General features: G+C 39.7%; 1 protein-coding gene across 7 annotated transcripts in view; it reads right to left on the reverse strand.

Annotated features, from left to right (window-relative positions):
* FBXO34 (F-box protein 34) overlaps positions 1 to 21,537 on the reverse strand; it is an 85,733-nt gene extending 64,196 nt beyond the window's left edge. For 3 of the 7 annotated variants that reach the window (XM_079912352.1, XM_079912354.1, XM_079912353.1), the window contains exons 1-2: positions 21,343 to 21,480; positions 1,658 to 1,762 (exon numbers count right to left, since the gene is read on the reverse strand). Coding sequence is in view for 1 of the 7 variants with exons in the window: in XM_079912351.1 (XP_079768477.1) it covers positions 21,343 to 21,491 (149 nt within the window). In the remaining 6 variants the exon portion in view is untranslated. Of the gene's footprint in view, positions 1 to 1,657; positions 1,763 to 20,877; positions 21,171 to 21,342 lie in introns of those variants that run through there. The other 4 variants (XM_079912356.1, XM_079912351.1, XM_079912355.1 and 1 more) reach the window with 4 other exon arrangements.
* Between the last annotated feature and the right edge of the window lie 418 nt (positions 21,538 to 21,955).

Consider the following 21,955-nt stretch of genomic DNA (forward strand, 5'->3'; position numbering starts at 1 on the left):
AAAAGACTTACAGATGGCCAACAAGCACATGACAAGATGCTCATGATCGCTAATCATTAGAGAAATGCAAATCAAAACTACAATGAGGTTCCACCTCACACCGGTTAGAAAGACCATCACTAAAAAGTCTACAAATAACAAATGCTGGAGAGGGTGTGGAGAAAAGGGAACACCCCTTGCACTGTTGGTGAGAATGTAGATTGGTGCAGCCACTATGGAAAACAGTATGGAGGTTCCTCAAAAAACTAAAAATAGAGTTGCCATATGATCCAGCAATTCCACTCCTGGGCATATATCCAGACAAAACTATAATTGGAAAAGATACATGCACCCCTATGTTCACTGCAGCACTATTTAGAATAGCCAAGACATGGAAACAACCTAAATGTCCATCAACAGAGGAATGGATAAAGAAGATGTAGGATGTGTGTGTGTCTAGACACACACACACACACACACACACACACACACACACTGAAGTATTACTCAGCCATTAAAAAGAATGAAATATGAAATAATGCCATTTGCAGCAACGTGGATGGACCTAGGGACTTCCCTGGCAGTCCAGTGGTTAAGACTCTGCACTCGCACTTCTGGGGGTGTGGGTATGATCCCTGGTCGGGGAACTAAGATCCCGCATGCTGCATGGCGTGGGCAAAAAAGAAGGATGGACCTAGAGATTATCACAATAAGTGAAGTAAGTCAGACAAAGAAAGACAAATACCATATGATATCAGTTTCAGGTGGAATCTAAAAAAAAATGATACAAATGAACTTATTTACATAACAGAAACAGACTCACAGACATAGAAAACAAACCTATGGTTACCAAAGGGGAAAGGTGGGGGGGAGGGATAAATTAGGAGTTTGGGATGAACATACACACACTACTATATATAAAATAATCAACAAGGACCTACTGTATAGCACAGGGAACTCTACTCAATATTCTGTGATAACCTAGATGGGAAAAGAATCTGAAAAAGAATGGATATATGTATATGTAAAACTGAATCACTTTGCTGTACACCTGAAACTAACACAGCATTGTAAATAAACTATACTCCAATGTAAAATAAAAATTAAATTTAAAAAAAGAGAAAGACGAATACCATATGATATCACTTATATGTGGAATCTAAAATATGACACAAACGAGCTTATCTACAAAACAGAAACCAACTCGCAGACATAGAGAACAGACTTGTGGCTGCCAAGGATGGAGGAGAGGTTGGGAATTTGTGATTAGCAGATGCAAACTATTATATATAGAATGGATAGACAACAAGGTCCTACTGTATAGCACAGGGAACTATATTCAATACCCTTGGATAAACCATAATGGAAAAGAATATGAAAAAGAATGTACAGATAGGTACAACTGAATCACTTTGCTGTAGAGCAAAAATTAACACAACACTGTAAATCAACTATATTTCAATAAAATAAATTTTTTAAAAAAGAATCAAACTGAAGTAAGACTTATCAATATTGAAGAATACTAGTGAATAATGAAGCAATGCCTTTGAAGTTCTGACATAAAATTATGTTCAACCTAGAATTCTACTCCCAGCCACACTAACGTTCCATTTTAAGAATAAAATAAAAACATTTTCAGACAAGGAATTACTCAATATTTACCTCCCACACATCTTACCTTAGTATGTACCCCAGCAAAACAAGGCAATAAACCAAGGAAGACGACTCTATGCGAAATGAGCATAATGAAGGCAAGTCACAGGATGTTCACTGAGCAGCAGTTCTAAATAAAACAGATTAGAGCAGAAGATACAGAACATCAAGAGAGGGGTAACTAATGAAAAAGGGAGATACCAGAAATTTCATTCTATCTTATAGAAAATGAAAAACTTAAGGTCAGTTATAAAAGCTAACAATACCCCCCCTCCAAAAAAATACAACAGAGAACTCTGATGTGGAGAAGTCGTGGCACCCTGTTTTATCTTTGTAGAACTACCTTCTCCCCACCCCAACACATGTGCTTCAAATGGGGCAGACTCCACACCCATCTCCATCTGGGCATGTGACCAGGCTCTGACTATTCTAATCTATTCTCTCCACCTTGCCATAGCAACTGGTTCAGAAATATGCACAGAGCCGAGAATCAGTACTGGTTGGGGAGAGAGGTGAAGTAGGATGTTACTGAAAATAAAGGCAAAGGAGGAAAGCACACAGATACAGTGAGAGACCAATTCTTCAAAGTAACATCTGAGCACATGGATCCAATCGTACTCTATCCCTCTGGACTCTCAGTTCTGGAAACCAATTTCCTTTCTCACTTAAGTGCTAACTGAACTGGTTTTCTAACACTTATAAGGATCCCTAACCACAACACTCCTCTTTCAAAGCCAGAAGTCAAAAGATACCACCTATTGTTAATGAAATAAAAATAAACATATAGTATTTATTAAGGTGACCAGAGCTAAAAATGATGATATATAACTATCTCAAAAAGAAGGTAGGGAATGGGGTAGTGGTGTTGGGATATAATTCTTCATGGGTCTCTACGTCTTGCAAGCAAGGCGTTGTCTGCTCTTTGTTCTGGAATATAATCTCAAGGATGTTCATATATCAAACCACCTTAGAAGACAGAAACTCTTCCTCCAGAGCAAAGAGCCAGCATACTACTCTCTCCCTCTGGAGCAAAGAGCAGGCATGCTTACTGCCCATTATAAAATATTTGTAATCCCTAAACTCAAGAGTTTTCTCCAGTAACAAAACTCATTATGTGAACAGGTGTTATCTGGCCCTCCCCTCAGTGCCCTGTGGGAACTGTGGCTCAGGACACTGGCACAAATGAATGTTGAAACCTTAGCTACTGCTATTGCTGTAAGTAATAAACTCTACTTCATCTCTGACTCTGCCTCCTACCAGAATAGGAGTCTTTACCTTCCACCAGCATCCATGAAACTGTGGCAGGTTAATTTGTTAGCTTCAAGTAGAGTAAACTCTCAGATCCTTTCTAATTCCTTTTTTTGTTTTGGCTGCGTTTGGTCTTTGTTGCTGCGTGCGGGCTTTCTCTAGTTGTGGCGAGTAGGGACTACTCTTCGCTGTGGTGCACAGGCTTCGCAACACAGTGGCTTCTCTTTTTGCGGAGCACGGGCCCCAGGTGCAGGCTTCAGTAGTTGCAGCACACGGGCTCGGTAGCTGTGCCCTAGAGCACAGGCTCAGTAGTTGTGGCACATGAGCTCAGTAGTTGTGGCGTAGGGCTTAGATGTTCTGCAGCATGTGGGATCTTCCTGGACCAGGAATCGAACCCAAGTCCCCTGCATTGGCGGGCGGATCCTTTTTTTTAATTAATTTATTTTATTTTATTTATTTATTTAATTTTTTTTGGTCTGTGCTGGGTCTTCGTTGCTGCACGCGGGCTTTTCCCTGGTTGTGGCAACTGGGGGCTACTCTTCGTTGTGGTGCACCAGGGAAGTTCCCTTTGTAATTCTTGACAGGTGGTAAATGGGAGCTAAATCTTGACTATCACTTCAGAAAGTCAATAGATAATGCTTAAAATTGACACATCAAGAAATGGAAGTAGGGCTTCCATGGTGGAGCAGTGGTTAAGAATCCGCCTGCCAATGCAGGGGACACGGGTTCAAGCCCTGGGCCAGGAAGATCCCACATGCCGCAGAGCAACTAAGCCCGTGTGCCACAACTACTGAAGCCCACATGTCACAACTACTGAAGTCCACGCGCCTAGAGCCCGTGCTCCACAACAAGAGAAGCCACCACAATAAGAAGCCTGCACACCACAATGAAGAGTAGCCCCTGCTCACCACAACTAGAGAAAGCCCATGAACAGCAGCAAAGACCCAATGCAGCCAAAATTAATCAATTAATTAATTTTTAAAAAGAAATGGAAGTAAAAGCACATTAATATGGGGGATTATCACTAAAAGAATCAAACAGAGAAACAATTGAAGTAGTTCCCTCAGGAAAGGAACTGGGGAGGCATAGGACAAGAGGATTACTGTTTTCACCATAAACTCTTCTGAACCATTACATTTTCCCCCCACCATCATGCATTTGAGAAAGAAGCCTTTCCTGGCTCCTTTAAAGGGGAAAAAAAGAAGTGTACAAGAAAAAAATCTTTTCAGTACTTTCATCCCACTAAAATTGAATAGTAGCATCAAGAAAAGTACCTAATTAAGTATGATCCTCTCATCACAGTTCTGGAAACCTAAAAGGGAAACTCTCTCACCAATGATCATCTCAAGCCAGAAAACAGTCTTAATGTATCTCAAAAGAAGTATGTCACATCTTGCTTTGGAGAAGTTTTGTTCAATAAAATGATTCTACTAGCTATGTACACAATAGTGTCCTACAACTTCTATGGAAAGCACATTACTGGCTTCAGCATATAAATATGTATCCTTAAGCATAATTTCCTGCAATTATAGATTCTAGGTTACCCCTAAATCACTAGTTTTAAAAGTGAAATTAAAATTAATTTATGGGAACAAAGAAGAAATATTCTTATGGCAAAGGGAATAAAATATGCCATCTTACAAGAAAAAAAGTTAATTAAGGTTCAAAAAGTAATTCACATTAAAGAATCAGAATTTTCTAATCAAAATTTGAAATTACAAATTATTTTGTATGGTAGGTAGGGGATGACTATTTCTGTTTAGTATAATTTTATACAAATTACAGGGAAGTTTTTTCTTAAAAATCCAGAACAGCAAAGCCTACCCACTGTCTACCCCTCTACTCCTCCACTAAATTATACTTCCTATACAGCCACATTGTAACTTTTGCCCTCCTGCTGAATCTAATTTTTAGGGAAAATAAAGGAAGAGCATACAAATTCTGCCCCAGAAATAAGCTAAAGTGTTCTTGAGCTAAACTGTAAGTCTAAGTAAAATAGGATCTGGTTAGGAGCTAGCTCTGGTTTTATTTAAAATACACTTTATTTAAATCAGCATTAGTTAACTTTAACCTAACATTACTAATTCAATCACAGTGGTCTCAGTCAATCTACTTAACTCTTGAGAAGCTGGAGCAAATAAAAGATCTCTGTGAAGTCAGAGTTTCACTAAGGTGTTGCTAATTTCTTTTTCACTTCTAGGTGCTCTTCACTAGGAAGGCTTTTTGTGTAGTGAAGTTCCTCAATAGTCAGACTGCGTGGGTTTGAAATCCAGCTCCAACACACTGCCTAGGCAAGCTACTTAACCTCTAAGACTCAGTTTTCTTTTTTTTTCCTTTTGAATTTTATTTTATTTATTTTTTTATATAGCAGGTTAAGACTCAGTTTTCTGCAAGAAAAAAGGGACTAAATACTTTCCTCATACAGTTGTTATCAAGATTTTTTTAAAAAATACACATAAATGTTTGGCATAAGACCTAGTCAAAAGAAATAAAGAGGGCTTCCCTGGTAGCACAGTGGTTAAGAATCCACCTGCTAATGCAGGGGACACAGGTTTGATCCCTGGTCCAGGAAGATCCCACATGCTGTGGAGCAACTAAGCCCGTGTGCCACAACTACTGAGCCTGCGCTCTAGAGCCTGCAAGCCACAACTACTGAGCCCACGTGCCACAACTACTGAGCCTGCGCTCTAGAGCCTGGAAGCCACAACTACTGAGCCCACGTGCCACAACTTCTGAAACCAGCGTGCCTAGAGCCCGTGCTCTGCAACAAGAGAAGCCACTGCAACGAGAAACCCGCGCACCATAACAAAGAGTAGCCCCGCTCGCTGCAATTAGAGAAAGCCCGCATGCAGCAATGAAGACCCAACGCAGCCAAAAATAAATTAATTAATTAAATAAAATTTAAAAAAAAAAGAGAGAAAGAAAAGAAGGAAGAAAGAAAGGGAAGAAGACAGCTATTAATATTGTCACTACTTACTTCATAGAAAGCCACCTCCAGTAGGAAAGAGATGTTCCATCTGCACACAGCGGAACAGAGACTCTTCTTATTAATTAAACCACCACTGAAGGCTATGGAAAGGAACGTCACTAAAAAGATGCTAGAAGCATGAAGCAGATGATGCATTTCAGCAAGCCAAACTCAGTCACTTTTCTACCAAGAGGACAGAGTCCTTAAACTTTGCACAGGTTTGTTTACCTTGGTATCATTATGGAACACAGTGGTAGACAAAAGCAAAACTTTTTAAACAATGGAAGTACTTCTAAATATAAATTTTTAATGTAAATTATTTTATAGCTAGCTTTCTCACATTACTTTCTTTTTGACCTTCATTCACTCAACAAATGTTTGTTGAGCATCTATGAGTCTCTTGGAATACAGTGAACAAACGATCAAAGCCCTCAAGGAACTAACATTTTCGTGGTGAGAAAGACAATAAATAATCATAATAAGCAAATTTTATAGCATATGCTTCAAGGAGGTAACTATTATGGGGGAAAAACAGACTAGGGTAGGGGAACTTGGAAGTGCAGGAGGAGAGTGGCGGTTGCCATTTTAAACAGGGTGGTCAGCGTAGGCTTCCTTGAGAAGGTGCTACTTAAGAGATTTGGAAGAGGTAAGGAAGTTAGGCATGAAGATTTATCTAGGTACAGGTAACAGCCTAAGGCAGGCACTTGCCTACACCATCACCACGATCTAACAAATAAGCAAAAATGTTGTCTCTTACTAATATCACCTTCTCCCAAGAAAAACCTGTGCTAACAAAACCAAAAAATATATATATATATTAATTCATTCAACAAATGTTTAGCTAAGGACACAGAAGAGAACATGATATGCACCACTTTCTATTCTCAACTATAAAGACCTCAGCAAGGGGATTGAGGTTGACTACAAAGTTCTGAAGTGTAAGAAATACGGTTTTTTTCTGTTATTTCGCTTATTGGGCCTTCACTTCACTGCTTTTCAAAAAAAAAAAAAAAAGGCAGATTTACAGAAATCTGTCCTCCAGATAAGGTGGGATGATACTACCTACAGTGAAAGTATCTCAAAGTCTCTATTCTTTAAAGCACAGATATTGGCCCCTTAAGTTTCTTCACCTAAAGAGTTGAAAATTTCAAAAATACTAACAATGATATTATATTAACGTCTTCTCCCCCTGCCTCCAACAGGCCAAAACATTGCTACTGGGAGTCTAATAATTTTTCTAACACTTTTCCAAGATCCACTTCAATTGTAGAAAAAATGTGATCTACCAAGTACATGGTGCTATATGCCATGCACCATGGTAGCTAAGTAAGAGGTCTCTGCTCTCCAAAACCTCATCATGTGGTATGGAAAACATATGCATTATATATCTTTTATGCTATTTACTACTTCAAAAGTAAGTATAGCTCATAATACCACTTAGTTGCAAAGAAAAATACTATGAATTTTTTTCCCTCAAATCCCAACCAAAAGGTTGTATTTATAGAGTTGAAAACACATTTTACAAACCCTTACACTATAAAAAATTACAATCTTAGCAGAATATATTTTATATCATTTATCTGATCCCACTTAGCAACTAGAGAGTAAAAGCTTAGAAAGTTAAGAGACCCACAACAAGAAATGTCATATAAAAGGAACCAAATGGGGCTTCCCTGGTGGCGCAGTGGTTGAGAATCTGCCTGCCAATGCAGGGGACACGGGTTTGAGCCCTGGTCTGGGAAGATCCCACGTGCCGCGGAGCAGCTAGGCCCATGAGCCACAATTACTGAGCCTGCGCGTCTGGAGCCTGTGCTCCGCAACAAGAGAGGCCGCGATAGTGAGAGGCCCGTGCACTGCGATGAAGAGTGGCCCCCGATTGCCACAACTAGAGAAAGCCCTCGCACAGAAACGAAGACCCAATACAACCATAAATAAATAAATTTAAAAAAAGAAAAAAGAAAAAGAAATAATTCTAAAAAAAAAAAGGAACCAAATGGAATATATTTATTGATTACTTTATTTTTCCCCAATTATGTTAACGGATATTTTAAGATTAGTTGAAAACAAGTTTCTACATATTAAGGCATGTATGCAAGAGAAAACAGAGGACCAAAAGAAAAAAGAGTAGCACACTTTAACCTCATGCCCTGATCTACTTTTTAATTAAGTGCACAAATCCTGAAAAACACTCCTAAGTATTTATGGCTAGAAGCGTTTCTCTTCTAACCTCAACCATCAGTCTCCTCTTAGGACTGGCCTAAATAAAATGGTAACATGCTGCTATATGCTTCACCCAACTTAGCATTACATTAGCTGGCTGTGTAGTCCATGTTTTCAAGGTATCGTACATAGAGCAGAAGTACTTTGTCACTTTCTACTTAAATGGCCTATCAGGCATATTAGAGCTGCCCTGTCATCATGTTTTACCAATGAGATTAGCAAATATGAAAACTGTCAGCAAGGATATGAAAAAATAGGTGTACTCTCAAACTGCAAATATTCTTTGACCCAGTAGTTCCACTTCTGGGAATTTATCCCAAAAGACAACCCACGAAGAAAATTATTCGCTACAACATTGTTTCTAATAGGAAAAGACAGCAAGACTCCATTTCTCAACCTCCCTTGCATTCAGATGTGGCCATGAACTAAGTTCTGGCTAACAAAACCTGACTAGAAGTGTCCTGAAGTAGCAGCTTCTAGAAACCTCCCTGTAAAAAGGCTGGCATGTAAACCTTTGCCCCCTCTTGCATCCTCCTGCTGCTTAGAATGGGCTGCAGTAGTTGGAGATCCAGCTAGGTCAATGAGGACGAGAGCAACATGCAGCAGAGCTGTAAGAGCATAGAAAGAATCCAGGCAATCACTGCGGGATGGGGGTGGGGCTGACAGGCAGGGGACAAGGGGAATGAGGATAGACTAAAGGGCTATCTTGACTGCAGCGTTTGCTACACAGGTACATCCAACTGTCAAAACTTATCGAACTATCCACATGTTTCTGTGAATTTTACTGTAATTATTATGCCTCAAAAAGAGAGAAAGAGAAAAGAGTAATGCCATGAGTGCTATACCAGCCCTAGAACACTTACCTGAACTTTTATAAGAGAAATACTTCATTGTTTAACCCACTGCTAGTTTAGCTTTTCTATCACTAATACACTCTTCATATGCCAATATGTAAAGAAAGAAAAAATCAAGTGAAAAAGGCAAGATAACGTTACGTAGAATATGCTACCATTTATTTATTTTTTAATAAATTTACTTTTAATTTATTTATTATTTTTGGCTGCATTGGGTCTTTGTTGCTGCGCACGGGCTTTCTCTAGCTGTAGCGAGCGGGGGCTACTCTTCGTTGCGGTGCGCAGGCTTCTCATTGTGGTGGCTTCTTGTTGCGGAGCATGGGCTCTAGGCAGGTGGGCTTCAGTAGCCGTGGCTCGCGGGCTCTAGAGCACACGCTCAGTAGTTGTGGCGCACGGGCTTAGTTGCTCCGCGGCATGTGGGATCTTCCCGGACTAGGGCTCGTGCCCATGTCCCCTGCATTGGCAGTTGGGTTCTTAACCACTGTACCACCAGGGAAGCCCTATGCTACCATTTATGCTTTTAAAGGTAGGGAAAATAGACTATACACCAGAAGACTATAAACTAGTAACAGTGGTTGCCCTAGTGAGGGAAAAGTATGCCCAAGGCACAGGATAGAAAATATCTCACTTTCTGCACCTTTCACATTTTGAACCATGCAAACACATTACCTATTTAAAAAATAAATGTTCTTTAATCCTATTAAACAAAATTAAATATTTCGTTTAACTTTTTTGAAATTTTGGTATATGCAGATTTTAATGATTTGAAGACTTACTTTGACTTTAGTTTCAAGATGATCCCACACTGAACTTAATTACTGAGACCACTAGATACAAAAATGACAAAAGAATAAAAAGTGTTGGAAGGGGTAAAAAGGGAAGGAGAGTGCTGAGAACTCTTCTTTTGAGGAAAACGGCAAGAAAACATTTTAACCAAAAAGAGAAGCACTGGGGTCACTCTACTGCTGGAAATATATACTATGTATCTTTTAATTTCTCATTATCTGCTTTTAATGAAAAACAAACAAAAGCAGCTAGCTAAATCAAAAAGGCCAACAAGGCTTTTCTCTGATTAGCTGAAGGAATCAAACAAAAGGTTCTTTCTTGTTAGGAGTATAGATTCTGAAGAGTTACAAATAGTAATGTGAAAGTCTCCGTATCAGATTAGAAATTGAAATAAAATGAGGATTTCTGAGAAATTTATCAAATTGACCATAGGTGGTTTTCTGTTCTCAACACTATTTTGTAACATGTATATGTAAATTCTGTTAAGTTTTTATGGTGTAAACAGTATAACAAAAGAGTTACTCGGACTTCCCTGGTGGCGCAGTGGTTAAGAATCCGCCTGCCGATGCAGGGGACATGGGTTAGAGCCCCGGTCCGAGAAGATCCCACATGCCGCGGAGCAACTAGGCCCGTGAGCCACAACTACTGAGCCTGCGCTCTAGAGCCCGCGAGCCACAACTACTGAAGCCCGGGCGCCTACAGCCCATGCTCCACAACAAGAGAAGCCACCGCATTGAGAAGCCCACGCACCGCAACGAAGAGCAGCCCCTGTTCGCTGCAACTAGAGAAAGTCTGTGTGCAGCAACAAACACGCAACGCAGCCAAAAATAAGTAATAAATAAATTTACGTAAAAAAAAAGTTACTGAAAATCTACTACTCTTAAATAGACCATTTAATTTTGTCAGTTGCCCAAGCCTTGGCCTATACCTTCATGTATTTTTGTGTATGATTGGTATATATATTTTATATACCATTTTCACATACTTATTTCTATGTAATGATAATTAAGTTGAATGAAATAAAAAATATTCACTTTATAAATCCATAAAATTTGGGATTTTTATTTTTAAAAGGTAACTCAGTAAGGGGTTTCCCTGGTGGCGCAGTGGTTGAGAGTCCGCCTGCCAATGCAGGGGACACGGGTTCGTGCCCCGGTCCGGGAAGATCCCACGTGCCGCGGAGCGGCTAGGCCCGTGAGTCATGGCCGCTGAATCTGCGTGTCCGGAGCCTGTGCTCCACAACGGGAGAGGCCGCAACAGTGAGAGGCCCACGTACCACAAAAAAAAAAAAAGAGAAAAAAAAGGTAACTCAGTAAGAAAGCCCTATCTCTTGCTCTAATTCCGGAAGATGACTATTCAGATCCTAAGTCAGAGGCCACCAACCATTTACTGATGATCCCAACTACCAACAACCTCTTAAGTGACAAATACATACAAATAAACCCAGAAAAAGGAGGCATCATTTACATGCTCTTGCTGATAACAGTAAAAATATTAAATTGTTTCTAACAGGGTTGGATGGTCACAAACAAAATCTCTAACCCTTTAGAAATTCCTAGTAGCTACTATGGAAATTTCTTGGGGCCTCTGGCACACAAGCAGGCATAGACAATATCATTAAGCCCTTCAAAGTAAATCCTTCTGAAGGCAAAGACTATATTTTCCAATACAGTACTGTGTATTATCCTATAAAGATTTCAGCAACAAAGACTAAATGAACATTCAAATGTAGAAGGCTCAAAGTAGGCATAGAATTAACATTTGGTGAACTGAACACTAACAGTTTAGAAACAAAGACAGTGCACATGGAAATGAAATTAAGCTTTACTTCTCTGAATAAGATGTCTACACTAAAAGCATACAAATGACAAATTTCTTAAAAACTGAGTAATTATACTGAGGTTCATTAATGAAGGCTTGACTTTTTCCAAAGGGGGAAAAAACAGATCTGCTATCTGCCAAGAACACTAAATTGAAATCTTCAAAAGTGGTACTGCTATTACCTTAGTAAACCAGTAACACTAATATCCTTTGCAAGTAGAAAGGTGAGAAGTTATGCTCATTGTTTTTGAAAAATTGGAAAGGGAAAAGGTAAAGATTAATTTCCTCCTAACTTCTCCTGAACTATCAATTTGGAGGAAAGAAAAATGGACCAATCAAATTAATTTCATATAATATTCTCAAAGAATACGAAATAAACAGCATAAACACAAGGATAGGGGTTACTCAGATTCAATTCTAACAAATTATTACTTGATTCTATAGGAAACAAAGATCAGTAATTGTCAGACCAGTCCTTAAGGGACTTACTCAAAAAGCCAAAATCTTAAGAATTCTATTGGACTATAAACTGTGGTCAAGAGGTAACATGTATCTAAATCAGAACCATTTAACAAGAGAAGACTCAACAGGTGTTTGGTAAAAGAAATGCCTGGGAACACTGGGAACACATGAAAAGAACTTTAATAAAATGAAACCATAATATTTATGTAACCCAACAAATGAGCTGGCAAGCAAATTTTAATCTCCAAAATTACTCATATCTTTTAAAGAGGCATAGTCCCCTTCTTTCCACGTCCCCTAAAAAGGGAAAATCCATGACATCTTAATAAAGGAACAATTCTTTAAAAAGGCTTTACAACTCCTCATTCTCTACTAAAATAGAACAATTAAAATTCAAGCAGAATAGGGAATTCCCTGGCCGCCCAGTGATTAGAACTCCGCATTTCCACTGCGGGAGGCATGGGTTCCATCCCTGGTGGGGGAACTAAGATCCTTCAAGCTGCATGGCACAGCAAAAAAAAAAAAAAAAATTCAAGCAGTATAGACAAGATAGTCAAAGTTGGTTCACACAATAAAACAAGGTAACAACTACAGTAAGAATCAAGTAACTTTTTGGTAATATACACAAAAATATTAGGTAACTGATAACATTTGTAATACAGAGGCTAAGCCCCTAGATCAAATAAAGGAGAGGAAATAATTCATTTGTTAGATTCAGAAACAAAACAATAGCTAACATGGCTAAAGTTCTCACTTAAATTCCAAGGCCATGAAATTTTTAAACATCAGTAGTTTTAAAATGTGTTATACTGTCATTTTTAAGTGCAAAAACGTTATACTATATAGTCTTAAAATATATGCAACTAGAGTGTAAAATTATGTTTTAATATACAACCTCCTACTAATACAAACAAAAATGTGGATTTTCCAGAAAAGTTAGTATTTATCTGGACTTTAATAATCAATTCTATTAATGATACGGCAGGGGAACCCACAAGGTGTTAAGATAAACAATAAAAAGACAAAAGAATAAATTCTTAAATTTAAGACTGGTACTTGCCAAAGAATACACAGATCTGTAAATAGTGCTAAGAGAAAAAGTGACAGAAGTTAACTAATGCACTGAGCATAATGCCTGGAGTATAAAACATGCTACCCTTTTTTTCAGTAAATGAATAAATAAAAGGCCTTGAAATTCCACAAGTTAAAAATGGTGGTATATAACCATTTTATCAAGCTAACCACATAGCATGTTGAATAAAACATAGGCAAAGAAAATGTCAAATGAAAAATAGGATTCCTAAAGCATAAAGCTATAGACCTTCTACGGACTTTTCAGGATCCATTTTCATAGTCCTTGTAGTATCCCAAATAAGCTTGACTATTGTGATGATGGTATAGCTCTTCAACTAGAATACAGCCTGAACCAGAGAAACCTAACCCCAAGGGCTGAAGTGGTGTGTAGAAAGTACCTAGAACCTCCAGAGAACAATCCTGATGACTGAACTTGAAATCAAATCTCTTGCCCTACTTTGGAAACAAGCTTGCCTCTCCTGGTTCCTGGACAATAGACCAAATGTGTCCTTTGAGACTTCCTTACCAAACTCAAATTTCATCTTCAGAAACTCCAGCTTAATCAATAATTCCCTACAGTAGTTCCAAGAGTGATTTCAGAGCTTTAGATAGACTATTTTTATATTATTATTTAAAATACATTATTTTTTAAATTTTTAATTTTCAAGAAGCAAATGAACACTTTAATACACAAAGTCCTATAACTGAATCTGCTAGAAGGTGTCTCAGTTAAACAGAAAAATGGAAAAAAAAATTTTTTTTTAAAGGTACAAATTTAAATAGCCCAGGTATGTCCTTAAAGATAAGGGGAAAAAGCTAAGCCTTCAATTATGTGTCTACAATTTGGGGATATAAGATATGAAAGCTTAGAATTTAGTAGAGGAGAGAAGACTAATACACATGAAACAAAGAGTAATAAATAACGGTATAAAGTGCTAAGTGGCTAAGTACTCAATTTGGGATGTTTATAAACTCAGATGATGGGGGAAATTATCTTTACTTTCAGTAACCTCCAACTGAAATTTAGCATTTCCTTCTATTGGAAAGTCAGTCAGACCACAATAATATTAACAATATCTGCCACTGTCAGTAGTAGAAATCATAGATATTTTCCTATCACACAATCGTAAGTTGCAGACACCTCCAAACAGTGACAATGTTCATCATTACTTGGAAATTATTAGACCCACGCTAAATCTTATTATTTAATACAGAAGCACATGTTACTATCTCATAATTTAAAAAAATATTTTGATAACTGTATTTTGATGTAACTGGTTTTCTTTGTAATCCTATGTAATTTAAAAATACTACTCAGAAAACGGGTCCAATAGGCTTCAGACTGCCAAAGGTGTCTATGGAGCAAAAACTGTCAAGAGCCCTGCCCTACAGCTTCTATAGAAGAACTCTCCTTCCCCACCTCTGGATTTGATGACAGAAGGACGTAGAGCTTGAGGTGCTGACAAACACACTGTAACCACAAAGGGACAACACCATGGAAGCAGAGCTTATTAAATAAAGGAAATAAGAAGAAGATGAGATTCTGACCACCTAAGTACAAGTGGATCAAGCTTCATCTTTGGTCTTTTTAGTACTACAAGCCAGTAAATTTGATTTGGTTTCCTGTTATACTCACTACACTCAACATCTAAATGGTACAGCTGATTGCAATAGTTTCTATCTCAGGAAACCAGAGCAATATCCATTTCTTGGCATAGCAACAGCAAAATTACAAAAGGATTCACTTTACCACCATTAGGGAATCTGGGGAAAATGAGTTTAGTTTTTCACAAACCAAGTGTGCTGAAGACTCACTCAATACGCACTCCAATCCACTCTCACATGGACTTCCTATTTTACAGAGGCTGTAGAGCTAAAAACCACATTTTCCAGATGCCTCTGAAGCTAAGGTTTCACAACCTAAGTGTGGCCAAGCAGCCCACTTAAGATACAGAGAGCAGAAAGTAACATGTAATGATGTTCCTGCCCAAGGAAGTTAAAATTTCTGCCACATATGGTGGCCCGTAATGGCAGTAGCTCCCTTATCAGGCAAGTTCTACAGTGTCTCTGTGGTGTTTGTTCTAGAAGTTCAGTCTAATCTGTTCATTCAGCCTACTCAACATTTACCTATCTCTTCTTAATAAATCCCATTTGCTACAACTACTTAGAGCAAATGCTCTTGCTACAGATTCTTGAAAAATAAATACAAAGTAAACATGGATGTAAAAAACAGCAGCATCTGTGTGATGAATCTGGAGATTGGGATTGACATATATACACTAATATGTATAAAATGGATAACTAATTAAGAACCTGCTGTATAATAAATAAATAAAATTTAAAAATTAAAAAAAAAATCAACAGTATCCTATTGCCAGTTAGAAACCTAACAAGAGTTAACAGCTTATGGATACAGATATAGGCTTGACCTGGAAAGCATAATAACTGAGAAGCCTTAAGAGCTAAGGGCCAGATTACAAGGAGCACAACAAGAGTCAAGAACAGAGCTTTAGACAGACTCAAGATATAGAGAACAAAGTAGTGGTTACCAATTGGGGGTGGGGGAGTAAGAGGTGTAAACTATTAGGTATAAAATGAGCTACAAGGATATATTGCACAACATGGGGAATATAGCCAATATTTTATAATAACTATAAATGGACTATAACCTTTAAAAATTGTGAATTACTATATTGTACACCTGTTAACATATAATATTGTACAGCAACTATACTTCAATTAAAAAAAAAGAAGAGAACAGAGCTTTAGATAGTTTGGATCTGGAAGAGAAAGAATTGCCAGCCAAGCTGATAAATCAGAAGAAATCAGAGATAGGCAAAGAACCGAAAGGAGAGAATTCAAAAAATGAAGATGTCTTCTGTACAACTAAATACCAAAGATGACAAATGGGCTAGGAATTTAACTAAAAGATCCGTTTTTCACATTACTTCCTTTCTCAAAGATTGTCCTGAGTAAAAAATAATGCTCAAACTCCCTCCATAATTGGGTCCCTTGTCTGCTACTGCAGCTTCATACCATAACTTTTTCTTTTTGTTTTTTTAATACCATACTTTTAATCAGTCTTTTTAAAATAAATAAGTAAATAAACCCTCTTCTCCAGATCCCAAAATAAACGCCCAATCCAAGGCCCACATCTAGGAAGCTTTGTCTGGCAGTCCCAGTTGCCTCCTCTGAATTCATGTAACATTTATCAGACACCTAATTAAAATCCAAACTAAATTATAAGCTTAAAGAGAGCAGAGGCTATGTTCTTCATTTCTTTATATTCTGAACACCCAGCATAATGCCACTCAAATGCACTGCTAACAGCTAGGCCCTTTCAACAGGTAGTTTCAGAAGAGTGGAAGTAAGACTGCAGGAGATTAAAAATTTAATTAAATTGACTTGGAAGGTGAACAAAGAAAGTTTCCGTAGAAATGGTAATGTTCTATATCTTGACAGGGTTATGGGTTAAATAGATGTATGCACTTGTCCAAACTAAGGGACAAGTTAAACTATTTGTTTACTTATTTAATAAGTAAACAAATAGTTCATGATAGGCATGCAAAAGTATTTACTGGTAAAGTATACTTACTTTGAAATACAACCAAAATATAAGATGGATTGATAAATACATAGAGGGTAGAATGGATGGATAAATAGATAAGCAAATACAGCAAAATAAGAATTACAGAATCTACATTGTGGATATTTAGATATTCATATTCAATGTATAAACACTCCTTGCAACTCTTCTGTGATTGGCATTTTCATGATAAAATGTTAGGGGAAAAAAGCAGAGTGGCAATAATGTGAGGCTCACATTATTTCAGAAGTTTGTCAATTAAAGGATTGACCTTAGAGAAGAAAAGGAAGGTATATATACATGCCTCTGAGAGAGGGATGTCTGGATTGTTCCTCTCCTCTCTACCTCAAGTCTTAGACTGCCTGTACAGACTAGTTCTGGCCTTGAGTGCTTGCTCTTGCCTGAAAGAAAATGCTCTCACTAAGCTCCCTTCATTCTAGCACAATCCAAACCTGTGGAGCCTGACCCCTTTGTCTGTCTTGGGCTATGATAATCTGTTCCCTATTCTTTTTACCTGAGCTTCTAATACCTCCTTAACTGACCTTTAGACAAAACCTCTGGCCAATCTGCATAACATAAATGGTTCATCCTCTTGGTCCAATTCTTGCCCTTCAGACCCATGGCCCCCATGGCAAGGGAATGTTAAAACAAAGGTCACACAGTCCCTGGCTGAGGACCTGGCAGAGAGGTACTCAAAACATGTTTGTTAGATGAATAAAACCCATGCCTGATAATAATATAATACACACATAAATAGAGCTTAGTTTCACATTTAAATCTACATTGTGCTGAGGGTTGAAAATGTGTGTGCTAAGTTTCTGGAGTTGAACATTTAAAAAGGGGAGATCTGGAGCCTCTTCTGTGAAGAGCAAACCAGAAGACAGAGCTGGAAACAGAAGGTTGACAAACTCTTTCAACTGACATTAAGAAACACCTACATTTAAATTATTAATGCTTTTCCCAGATAATACAGTACATTCATCAGCTTCAAAGTGCCATAAACATGAACTACAGGGGGAAAGATAAATTATGCAACAGTAAGAATTGATAGGAATTCAACTTCCAATGACCTAAATGCACTTGGGAGTTAATTTGCTTTTTGTTACTGTAGCTTCCAAAGGACTGCAGATTATGCACTTGTTGAATTTTGCCTTTGTCACACATGACCTAACAAGGAAGGCATTCATTCTACCATAGTAGCTTCTCTCAAGTATCTGGTTCTAAACAGCTGCAAATTTTGGAAGATAACACTGAATGATGTTTCTAACCATTAGTAGTTCTCTCCCCAACAAATATGAAAACAAGATTAAGGTTTACTAGAGTATCAAAACTGTGCAAATTAAACTGGCTGAGCATAAAGTTATTAGAAAATAAAGTAGAGGACACGGGTTCGTGCCCAGGTCCAGGAAGATCCCACATGCCACGGAGTGGCTGGGCCCGTGAGCCATGGCCACTGAGCCTGCGCGTCCGGAGCCTGTGCTCCGCAACGGGAGAGGCCACAACAGTGAGAGACCCGCGTACCTCAAAAAAAAGAAAGAAAAGAAAGTAGAAAATTTGTACAAGAATTTAAATTCTAGATGTTATGTTAATAGAATTGATCCAATAAACATATCCTAAAGAATTTCAAAATACAACACTTTCATTGTTCACATTTGCTTTTACCTGTCAGAAAGATGCTATATCACTAATGACTGGCTGATATAGTCCCTTAAATGCTGTAACTGGATAAAATGACAAAATATTTCAAAATAATACCGATCTCAAATAAATTTCCATTTATAAGAAGTGGAAGCTGCTTCCTAGACCCAAAACTGCTAGGCCTGGGTGAAAAATAACCTGCCAAAAGTAGAAACAAACTGTAAAAATGTTTCAGAGTGTTATGTGTTATGGCTGGTGAAACGGTTATACAACTATACAAAGAAGCTGGTTTTTTTACACCTGTCATTGTTCCTAGGTCATATCAGAATACATGAAGACATTTATTCTCCACCTATCAACTCATTTTTTAAAAATAAATTTATTTATTTAATTTATTTATTTTTTGGCTGTGTTGGGTCTTCATTGCTGCACACGGGCTTTCTCTAGTTGCGGCAAGCGGGAGCTACTCTTCGTTGCAGTGCAAGGGCTTCTACTGTGGTGGCTTCTCTCTTCTCTCATTGTGGAGCACGGGTTCTAGGCGTGCGGGCTTCAGTAGTTGTGGCACACGGGCTCAGCAGTTGTGGTGCATGGGCTTAGTGGCTCCAGGGCATGTGGGATCTTCCCAGACCAGAGATCCAAACCCGTGTCCCCAGCATTGGCAGGTGGATTCTCAACCACTGCGCCACTAGGGAAGCCCCTATCAACTCATTTTTCATAAAAAAATCATAACTGCTAAACACCATTGAGGAGGAAAAATGTACTGCCAAGGAGAAGCTATTTTATTATCAGCATTTATATGTCTTTCAACTCACATGTAGTATGACTTTCACCATATACCCTAGTACATTTAATTTACACAGATCCACGTAGTCTCCCCCAGAAAGGCTCCCTGGAAAAGACACATGCAAGTGTCCTTTCTGTACCTCCTTCAACTTCATTACATAAGATCTTGTCATGATCTTTTCATTTTAAAGAGTAGGTTGATTAACACCTCAAAATCAGCAATTTCATGTTAATTTGGTACTTATCAGTCTTGAAGACCCAAAAACCCAAATTTTGTCTTTAGAGCCTTAACACTGTCACCACACGATTCCTAATTTCTTAAAATAAATATAAATATAAAGTAATTTTCAAGTACTGCACAAAATGCTATAGAATTTCCAAATACAGTAAGCATTAAAATGAGATTTACAGGAACACCTTGTTTTGTAAACTTCCAGTCAAATCTAATGGTAATTAACAAGGGTAAATTTTTGCTTTCATTTTCTACAAAAACGTAGTAACCGAGCATGATTTCCACCAGCATGTTGATGCAGAATCTAGACAGACAATACCTTATCAATCACTTTTAAAGAGCAAATAAGAGAAGGAAGTATTAACAACAAAAAAACCCTAACATTACAAGTCAAGGTCAGTGGGGACGGGCTGAGGACTCCTATCCAAGCTTCCTGCTGAAGACACTAAATTGTAATTATGCTTCAATTTTAAGCCATCTACCTCTCAAACTAGATCCTATTTAAGTGATTTTATAGAGAGGAAGAAATGAGCAAAAGTACTGAGATGCTGCAATACCTGAAGAGAGTCATTAATGGCAGGTGACTAGCTTCTCTTCTGGCCTGATCTCTTTTGGAAGAAAAGCAATATTCATAGGCAGGGCATTTTTTTTTTAATTCTGTAGTTTCATATTTGAAAGCATTACAGATGTAATATTAGTTACTTGTCCAGGCAAGCAGTCCTGGTATATATTATACTGTTACAGCCCAGTCTCAGTAAGAAAACAGGAAAATCCTTCTTGTTGAGCTATAAGCATAGGAAACCCTCAAACTATCCATGGACAGGGACAACCTGGATAAATTAAATCCCCAGGTAATTATTATTTAAGAAGAATGTTGGATTAATTCAGAACTCCTCCTCCCTTCTTTACAAAAGAAAAAGTTGACTTAAAATCTCCTCTCTCTCTTCCAGACCACTAACAAAGAAAGCAAATAGGTAGATAAATGATTTCAAAATTGTCTAGCAAAAAAGAGTAAGGCAAATAATTATCAGCACTCGAATTGGTTCTATTTTTTCCAGCAATTCCGATCACAAGCCATCAAACTATGAGTTTAGCTTTCTCAAATGCATTTACATTAAACACCCACCCATCCACCCCCCACAAAAAAAAAACCTCCTGATTGAGATTTTCCTAAATCATATGGGTCTTACTGAACTGTACTAACAATATTCGAAATGGAAGTTAAAGAACTTAACAACTATTACATTAAAATTGTAAAATGCTGATATCGAACAACTTTCGATTCAAAATCTCTGCGATGCTAGGCGTTGACAGAAGCTTTACCTTCCTTTTTCTCCCCTCCCGGCCCTCCTGGCCCTTCTGCGTGTCAAGCTCCCCGCCGGAGTCTGCATGACATCACAGCTCATCTCTTGGAAACCCCTGACGTCACAGACACGCTAAACCACAGCACTATGACTTCATCGGGACTGGGGCGGAACCGCAGTCGACTTGCGCCAGCCCGGAGGCTAGAGAAGCTTCCGAGCCTCGGTCCTGCCAGGTCCCCGAAGAAGGTTAAGGACAGGCGCCAGCTCACCTGCGCTGGGACGGGGAAGGACAGAGCGGTAGAGCCCCGGCGGGCGCGACAGGGCGAGGCTACCCCCACCCAGGGCCCGATTTCCTCACCGGCCGCCGGTCCCGGGGGTGGGAGAGCCGACCTGGAACCTCCCCACGGCCTATCCCGGATCTCCTCCGCTTCAGCCCTGACCCGGGACCCCACTCCCGCCCGCCGGCCTGCCCGACCCTCCGTGCCCCGTGGGGGCGCTCAGCGCCCGGCCCGTGTGCGGGCAGAGGACGCCCCCGGACGAGGTGCGGGCCGCCGGGTCCCTGCCTCAGACCGAGCCCCGGACCCGCGGGCGCCGCCCCCGCCCCCACCCCCACCCGCCCGGCGCCCCGAGAGCGCAGGCGGCCGGCGGGAGGGGGCGGGGAGCGGCCACGGTGGCCGCCGCCAGACCCCGACCGCGCCGCTCTCACGCCACGCCCCACCCCGGCCCAGACCCACCTGCGCTCCTGCCCCGGCCGGGGCCTGGCCCGGGGCTGCACACCGCGATACAGCGGCGGCGGCAGTTGGCCTGGCTCGCTCCCCACCGCTGAGGCGGACCGAGCGCCCAGCGCGGCGCGGCGGAGCCCAACGCTCGCCCCGAAACCCATTTGTTTGGCTAGAACGGCGTGACGTCACGCGCCGGCCCAATCGACGGTTGGCCAGGGGAGGAGCCGCGGAGCCAGGGAGTCGCAGCGCCCCTGCCGGGATTCTGCGACACTTCGGACGCTGGGGGTGCGAAGAGTGGGGGACTTAAAAAAGGGAGAACCGGGTGAGGCATCTTCGGGACCCCAAGTGGTGAAGAGTGAAAGCTCGAGTAAGACCTGAAGAGAAAGGAATCAACCCCTCAGGCTAGCCAGAATGGTAGTAACGCCAGTGTTCAACAGCCAATAGACATGACACATCTACTAATAATACTCATGGGTGGATGTGGAGCTATAAATGGTGTTAGATTACTGTTAGATAACCTAGTAGACTTGGGTTCAAATTTTGCTTCTGCTACAGTCGGGAGGCTGGGCTTCAGAGTTCTCATTTGTAAAATGAAGGGGTTGAAAGAGTCCTTTATGTTATTCTT

Source organism: Stenella coeruleoalba, assembly GCF_951394435.1.
Source record: "Stenella coeruleoalba genome assembly, chromosome: 2".
Taxonomy (NCBI): Eukaryota; Metazoa; Chordata; class Mammalia; order Artiodactyla; family Delphinidae; genus Stenella; species Stenella coeruleoalba.